Here is a 9,438-nt window from a genome sequence, read left to right on the forward strand (position 1 = left end):
AAAAAAACTTTTTTTCTATTATTGTAGAATCATAGCATAAAAACTAAATAATTATTTTTAAAAAAATAAGATTTTTTCATGATTTCTATGTAATGTATTAATAAAATAGTAAAGTTTGTTATAAAAATTAAGAGGATCATTTTATGAAAAAAAATTAATTTCTTTGATACAAAAGATCAAGAAAATTTCAAAATATATTAAAAGAGATTTATCAGAAATTAACTAATTGTTTTTAAAAAAAAATTTGAAGTAGAATTGTGCTTATGTATATATCAATCAAATGGAAGATTCCTTGTTACTTATTGATGGTGCAATGTATTAGTGTATAGAAAATCGATCGTGTCTTTGATGGAAACTAATACAAGCAGGTTGTATATCAATCGCAAAGAATATTTCTCAGCGTTTGTTCGTAATTCATTAATTTGAATCGAAAAAAAAATGAATTAATTTTATATATGTATCTCAACGACTGTGAATTGATTATAGTTATAAAAATAGCGGCCATGATCAAAGTATATTGTTAAAAATTGACTAGATAAATAAAACGAATATAAAAATTTGAAACGTATTAATTGTTGATTGTAATTTATTTAAAAATGACGTAAAATTATATTCCTTATGAATTTATGATTTTGAAATATCTAGTCGATATAATTGAACGTGTTTGATTGTGGCTTTAAATAAAATTAAAAAAATTTGTTTAAAAAGATATTAAAAATATCATATGTATATTTTTTTTAAAAATTAGATAAAAAATTTTTATTTAATGTATTTTGATTAATTTAAATAAATTACTATATTATCATATGTACATAATATCTTCAAATAGATATTGAAACTTAGTTTCTTCGTTTTATTTAATAATTTTATAGATAAATGTTATATTGAAATAGCATACAAAAAAATTTATATTATTAATATAACACGAGCTTACTATCATAGCTACGAATATTCATGCAATTAGAAAATAGTATAAAAAAAGAAGAAAATAATTGTTCCTGTAATGAACAAGATAATGTTAAACATGTATTATCTTAAACTATTACGATGTTGCATAATTTATGTGCTTTCTAATATGTTAATTTTTAATGTATTAAACACCTAAATATGTTACAAATAAATAGTCGAATATTTTCTATAATTTTATGGTAGTCGTAAAATTTATTCAAGAAGCCTTTTTCAAGAACTATTTCTATCTTTCAATTATAAGACGAGAAAAACGAGAGATAATTCATTATTTCAAATTTTTATTTTTCGTCTTCATTTTAATTTTTATATATATATCAATACTGACAATTTTCAACATTAGTCATTTTCTGATTTTACTTATTTTTCAGTAATATAATTCAAGTTTAGATTAATATATTAGTTTTTTTTTAAACTTGAAAATTAATTTATATCAAACTATTTTAATTTATAAAAATATTTGTCTCCAATTTTTTACTCGTTATATAATCTTTGTAAATAGATGATGAATAGCTATTATAGTGCATCGAGTGAGTAAGCTTCTGACCGATTGTTCTCTTCAGTTTCCAGTTACTCAGGTTAAATCGAAACACAATTTATCCATATCAATTGCTTCGGTTGCTTTGATTCAGGTGCAGTCGCCATCGAACGACGTACGATATCATGTTCCAATCATTATGGAACCAAAGTATATCGAATTCACATACTTTACACTGTTTTCTCTCTTGCTATTGATCATGGCTGTTCATCTTCAGGCTTTTTTCGGAAAAGGTGAGTTCATTCGGTTCTCTAATTTTTTTTAAATTTTTTAAATTTCCACTCTACATAAAAAAAATTAGAAATAAACAAAATGAAAACTTTCCATATATAATGATATTCTTCATTATTAAAAGTAATTGAACAATAATTATTGAAATATCTTCTTATTCTTTTATATCTTCTTATTGTTTTGCTAAATATTCTATTGAAAAATAATTATTGAAATATCTTCTTATCTATTCTTTTATATCTTCTTATTGTTTTTCTAAATATTTTACTTTCATAAAACATTATACCAGATATCAGAAACGTAAGGCAACTGATTAATAAATTTTCAATCCATTTTATATTCCATATTTACACATGTAAATTTAATTTTCCAAAATTTATCCTTTTAAAAATCAACGAAATTTTAAAAAAATATGACATTTTTTTTAACACACGAAAATTCAATTTTCCAAAATATTCTCCCAAAGATTAACAGGTTTCGAATTGTGACTATAATAATCTTCTATACACAGAATTGATCCAGGCACCTGTTCATCGAGGATGCCCGTACCTGCACTGCGAGGAGGACGAGCACTGCGTACATAGAAAATTTCGATGCAAAAATCCACCTTGTCCCACTATGCTCTACTGCTCGAAATCTCGCACAGGTAAGCGTCTCGACAACAACATCTTAGTCGATGAAATTTAATTAAAGGCGCAGAGCGAGGCGCACAAAGAACGATTAACGGTGGATGCAATTTTGTAAATGGATCTGAAACAGTTGTTTAAGTTGTAAATTCATTGTCTCGCGTCGAGATGTTTGATCCCTTTGTACAGGGACGCGGTAGATTTTGGATTATTCGATGTAAAGGAGAAATGAAATTCCTGGATGATATGCATCCCTCTGGAACCTGTATTACGAGGTGCTCTAAGAGATATCCTTTCAAGGGAATCTGAAATATGAAAGAAATATGGATTTAATATTTGGATATTAATCGTGTTAAGAAAGTAAATGAATTTGAGGAATTTTATAATTTTTTACTGTTCTTACTTTACTTCAAGTTTTTTTTTTTTTTTTAGAAGTAATGGAAATTTTGTTTTTGTACGCCTTTGAATGAGAATCATTTCTCTCTTTTAAATAGAAATATTTAATATAATAGAAATAGAAATTTTGTCTCTTCAAAGTTTGCAATTATTGAAAAATTATTTTTTTTTTAATCTAAGTAAGAAAGTATAATAAAATATTATTAAACAAATATAATTTTATGCCGTATAAATGAGTTAAGTTAATGGAAATTTTATTTTCTTTGTATATTGTAGATAAATTATTAAATTAATGTAAAAGATTTCTCATATGCAAGTTTCTATTCTTTATTTTTATGCGCATTCGTGTCTTTTGAGAATCTTTGAAGGGTCCTTCTAGCTGTGATGCTGTATACTGCACCAATGGATACACATGCATGATGAAAGTCCGCCGTTGTCGTTGGGATGAAAGTGAGTTCGTACATATTTTCATATTTCATATAAGTTGAAAGTACTTTGATAAAAAAACCAAGACGAAAAGTCAAACTGATCAAGTCAAGTTTCTGAAAAAAATATTTTATGTCAAATAATTAATGCAAAATAAAAAGATTCATTCACGTTATAATAAATTATATTACAAATTAGAAAAATGAATTATGAATAAGTATTGAATTTAATATCAATTAGGATGTGAGCAACAGATAGTAAGATGCGTGTCTCTAAAAGAATATCACGAGGGACCACCTTCTTGTGCCGGATTCAAGTGTCCTCAAGGAACCCACTGTGTCTTAAGAGAGTCGTTTTGCGCTGAACCTCCTTGCAAATTGTTAAGAAGCTGCATCAAAAATAAAGGTACCGCCTTTAACAACTGTAACACATATTATCGTTTAAGCATTTTATATAAATATTTTTTCACAGAAATGCAAATTTGGTTTGGAAAATGTCGTACTCTTGGTTGTCAATCAGAGTATGAATGCTTCTTACGAAGACCTGAGAACAACTGTTCAAATCCACCATGTAAACACACTCCAGATTGCATCATTGAAAAGGGTAAAATTTTTTAGAAAGTTTTAAATTTTACAATTCTTAGTTAGGAATTAATTATTAATAACTATAAGAAATTTATTTATTTTCGAATATTTTAAAAAAAAATCGCTTTTGATTAAGAAAATTTCGAAAATTTAAAATTGATATAATAAACAATTGGTAAAATTAATTAGGATGAATAATTCGCAAAAGCTTGAATTTTAAAAATAGATAACTCTGGTAAAAAATATTAAAAATATTTTTTTTTTTTTTTTTTTTTTTACTAAAACAAAACTTGAATTTGAACGATATCTGCATCGATTATATTTAATGCAAATTAATTTTTTTGCCTAGCCTATAATAGTCTGTATCTAAATTAAAATTCATTTTTTTTTTTTTTGTTCTTCAGAAAACGAAGAAAATAAACATTGTCGCGGATGGATGTGTCCACAAATGCAAACATGTATCGCAGAAATTATAAAACCGTGTGGAACAGATGGATGTAAGATTAAAAGAAGTTGCAAAGTGTCAGTGAATGATTCTTCATTCTCAAGAAGATCTCTGGAGCACAAAAACGATGTTTCTCAAGTTGATATTGAGGTATTATTTCATTCGAACGAAATTGACCATCATTGATGCATTGAGAAATTATATGATTTCATTTAAAAAAAAAAAAAAGAAAAAAGATTTCAATGATGTTCAAGTATTAATTTTCCAATCGCATAATTAAAAAAAAAATTGAAAATTTCTAACAATCTCAATAATGTGAATTTTTCTATTTCTTCTCTCATTAAAAACTTTGATAACTTCAAAATTAAAAATCTTGGGAGATTTCTATAAAACTTTACTATATCCCTTCTTACTACGAACTTTTAAACTAAGTTTTTGTTTTTAAATTAAACAAAAAAAAATTAAAATATCTACAATATATTCCATGTCAAAAAAATTAAGAAATTTACGAATATCAAATTATCTTTACAATACGAATTATAAAAAAAATTTCCAAATTTTCAAAATTAAAAATTTTGAACATCAAAAAAAAAAAATTAAAAACCTACAATCATTAAATTATCCACTATTCTACAATACAAAATCAAATCCTTATTCCTCCATTTTATCGATCCATTCATTTTCCTCGCAAAATCTGCATTTCGATAAAGTTTTTTATTTCCAGCAATTTCAAAATTGGCTTCGATCTATAAAGAACACAATTGGTGACGCGTACAACGATTGGCTGGAAACGATACTGTTGTCTCGAGGTGAAGAGTTTCGAAAATGGCTGCGAGCATTGAAACTGGATATCGAAGGACATCCAATATTTTCAGCACGCGAACAACCCGTTACACTCGCGGAAAATCCATTTCGCGATACCTTGGTAAGTATATTGATTCAAAAAATTAGAAATTTTTATGAAAAATTCGATAAAAGGGAAATGAATTAGCGATCGTGACTCGTGATGGCGACGATGATGGCGAGTTGTGTTTTATTATGCGTGCGCATCGTTAAATTATGTTATGCGAATTCCAGCCATTCGGCTGGATCGAAATTTATGGCGTACAATATGCACGCGTGAGACGTGAGATGAATCGTTCGTGATAAAAGTGAAGCAATATTATTGGATGAAAATGAAAAATGGGATAGCTTGTACAGAACGGTTCATGAAATATTTCAAAAAGTGAATTTGCTACAAAGAAAAATGAGATAGGAAGCTTATTCAAGCAATACCATATAATAAAATATTCCATCGTTACAATTTTTCAAATTTTTTTTTTTCGATACTCAGATTTTTTAACTATGATACAATGATAATAAGATTAAAGAATTTGTTTAAAAAGAAAGTTAATTTTATTACAGAACGGATCCACCCTGGACGATTTGAACAGAGAAATAAAAGAAATCGAATCTCTTTTAAAGCAAAGAAACATAACGAGCATTCTGGAGAAAATTCTTATTCCAAATAAGATTTTGACACCACCCTATACTCCTTTGGAGATCGCTCATCCAAAGAATCAAAAGGAATCTAATCTTTCCCTGATTCTCAAATATCTGTTAAAATATTCTTCTTACGGAGAAAATCAATTTTTATCGTCGCCAACTCCAAAGATCGAAAATACTCACGATCAGCAATACCTTGTAGTTCCTGTGAAAAGCGTGAAAGATTTAACTAGATCTCAAATTATCGATTACGATCCTAATGTGCAAAATCATAAAGTAATTTCGGATAATGAAAAAATATATGAAGAACGGAATAATAATTTTTCCTTCGTGAGTATTTTTTTTATTTATAATTATCTTTGACAAACGAAAATTAATATTAGAAAATGAAAACGTTAAATAGATTTCAAAGTCACTGGACTCGGGTTTGTTCGTAAAAGTTCGGGCAGAATCGGAAGAACATCTCGAGCGATACGATTTTACCCGAATTTTTCCGATCAATTCCGAAGTTCAAAGTTTTATTTTGAAATATTATAAATCGATGGAAAAAAGATCAAAATTAATAATCACCTTAATTTTAATTCCAATGATCTATCGAATTTCATTCCAATTTCATTCTAATTGTTTTCAAAGAATGTTCCAGAGAAACAGAACAATTTATCATTAACCAAAGACGAATTACCGTCTCTATGGACTGAATTCCAAGACGTTGAAAAATTACCCAAGAAAGAAATGCATTCTAAGGAAGATTCAATTGTTCCTACAGAAGAGGAAAAATTGACGAGTAAGACGCAGTACTTTGATGATGTTCCTGTTGATTTGTTTGAAAAGTTTCTCAAGTCTGTGGAATTTGCCCCGATTGAAAACACGCCACAGACTTTCGATGAGAAGGCTATTAAAGAAAATCACGAAGACGTAAGTTTTATAGAATAAATTCTATAGGTACGAGCGAATTTTGCTTGAATAATCATTTTTTATATGAAAGAATATGTATAAAAAAAAAAAATTATATATAAAATTTAAAGATTTAAAGATTTTAATAAATTTAAAAATTTATTAATATATAATAATAATAATTCTATTATTATATTCTCAGTAATGAAAAAAAATTCTTCAATGATCAATAAATATTATTTAATAAGTTTCATCTGTACAGAATTCGCATGAAATTCCACAAAATGAGAAAGAAGATAAAAACTTCGAATTGACTTTGGTAACTCGTGATAACGAAGATGTATCTAGGGATAAAGAAAGTCAATTTTCATCCCTTAATGATGACGGTCGGACAAACTTCACGGACAATCTCGAACCAAGAGATAATATCTCCCCCGAGAAATTAGGTAAGTTCTCTTCATCTTCATTACAATTTATATGAATGCAAATGTTCGATAATAATTATTAACAAAAACTTTTATCAACATATGTATGACTCGAAGTAATTATACATTAATTATTTATAAAAAAATTTTCTTTTAACTCTATAATCGAAGAAATAAATTCTCGTATATATAAAATTTCTATACGTCGAATTTTTATTTATTAAATCATTCTTACTCAAAAAATTTTTGATAAAATAAAATTTCCATAATTCAAATTTTTATTTCTTTTTTTGAGATCCAAATTAACTGATAATTTTATATATTTTATATATAACTGTATTCATTAAATTAAAAATATTTCGATGTATGGACGTTTGAAATCGATCGCAGAAAAATGCCTAAAAATATGATTTATTATTTTGTATTTATATCGTTACGCTCCATAAATCATTAATTAAACGAATCAATCTAATATTTCGAGATTAAAAAAAATTGTGAAGTCGTTACAATTTGAACGAAAAAAAAAAAATAGTTACGAACAAACGATTTCTGAATATCGTGATAACTGAAAAATCCGGTTTGATTGGCGATTCTTTTAATTGGCTACATATATGATACCGTTACGTTGACTGACTTTCATTAGTTTCCGTTCGATAGAAGGACAGAATCAATTTGGTATTTTTAGAAAGTCTGCATCGATGATGTAAACATATAATCTTCTTTTTTTCCTCGCTTGTTTGATCTAATTCTTTTTTTTTTTTTTTCTTAATATGTTGGTGACAAAAAATTTGTAGCAAGTTTATTTGATTAAAAAGATAAAAAGAAAAAAATAAGATAGTGATTTTAAAATTTAATTTTTTCGTTTTTTGATGAAAAATTAATATAAGAATCAAGATTTATGAAATTTATGAATAATTATGAAAATAAAAATTATTTAACAATTGCGAGTTTGGAAGTATTTTTAATTTTTAGTTGCAAAAATAGTAAATCTATTAAAATTAACTTATTGGATTTGAGAAAATATATATTTATTTTAGATAACATTGAATTATCTAATCAATCGAATAAAATGAACGATGGCAACTTAGGATTATCATTGCAACAAATGGATAATGAAAACGATGAAGAAATGGATTTAAATCTCTTTCTTGAACCGAACAATGAGAGTTTTTTGCCTTACTTAGAAACCTTAATGAAAATCGTGAATGAAGAAATCGCTGCTGAGAACAAAGATATAGAACTGAATCCCGATGAAAGTTCAATTACATCGTCTATTCTAAATAACGTTGCAAACGAATCATCTGATAAGTCTAAATCTTTGAAAGTTGAATCATATAACAATTCTACAGAAAAAATTTTAAATAATGATAGCAATTCATATGATGCAGAGTTTTTGGAAAAAGAAAAATTTAATAAGATTTTTACTAAAAATCAAATAATTTCGACGACCACAACAAAATTAAGTCAGAAACCACAACAGGTATTTTTTATAAATAAATCTAATATTTAAAATTTAAAATTGAATTATATATGTTCAAAAAAATATATTAATGCTTTTATATATATATGATAAATATATTTATATTAAACCGTTTTAACACTAATTGTAATTGTTCAATACAAAATTAAAATCGTTTTTTTTTTTAATTTCATCAGGAAAAAGAATCGAGGACATCTGAACTAATTTATGCAAACGAGGAACCTACTATTCGATCCTTTCATAATTTGGCCAGTTATGGTTCTAGCAATGGTGACGTTGCTCTTCCAGATTATACCTATATCGAATACGATAGTATGAAATATAAAGATAATAAAAAAAATAATTAAATGAAATTATAGCTTTAATGAGAATCAATTAATATAAAAATATCATTTCAAGATCAAAAATAAAACTTGCAATATATTTACATAAAATTTGTTATATAATATTTACTATCTCTTCATTTATTTTTTTTCTAAATGATAAAAAGAAGTAGAAGTATTTAATAATCTTTCAATATATATAAAATCATTTAGCAAGCAAGAACAGAGATCTTTGAAAAAACGATGATTGTTCTAATTCAATCGAATTGCATGTTCTTGCGCCACGAAATAAGATCTCCAGATTTCTATTTCTATTGAATGCATCTATCAACAATAAATTATTCTATGGGAAAATAAAATCATTATTTCATTATATCTTATAATTTTCTCATATATCGAAATATTTGTATATAATTATACATATTTTTTACAATTATAATTGCATTTCCATAATTGAATGTAAAATACATATCTACATGATTAATTTGTTCGAAAATTATACTTCGAAAAAATAATAAGTTCATCTAGATTAATATAGACATTTCATTTATAAAAAATAAAAATGTTAAAAAGATAAAGAAAAAGAAACTTCTAACCTATAAAACTCAAAAGTATGATA

At 25.9% G+C, this 9,438-nt stretch overlaps 1 protein-coding gene across 1 annotated transcript; it reads left to right on the forward strand.

The window, feature by feature from the left end:
• Positions 1-1,327: 1,327 nt before the first annotated feature.
• LOC122714287 lies at positions 1,328-8,843 on the forward strand. Its single transcript, XM_043935510.1, has 12 exons — positions 1,328-1,737; positions 2,247-2,381; positions 3,115-3,207; positions 3,424-3,588; positions 3,655-3,786; positions 4,172-4,362; positions 4,937-5,137; positions 5,617-6,027; positions 6,331-6,612; positions 6,854-7,037; positions 8,054-8,496; positions 8,673-8,843. Exons 1-12 carry the CDS (start codon positions 1,644-1,646, stop codon positions 8,841-8,843), a joined length of 2,502 nt encoding a protein of 833 aa, XP_043791445.1. The 5' UTR covers positions 1,328-1,643.
• The last annotated feature ends 595 nt before the right edge of the window (positions 8,844-9,438 follow it).

This window comes from Apis laboriosa, unplaced genomic scaffold (genome assembly GCF_014066325.1).
Source record: "Apis laboriosa isolate Shangri-la unplaced genomic scaffold, ASM1406632v1 scaffold112_cov148, whole genome shotgun sequence".
Lineage (NCBI taxonomy): Eukaryota > Metazoa > Arthropoda > Insecta > Hymenoptera > Apidae > Apis > Apis laboriosa.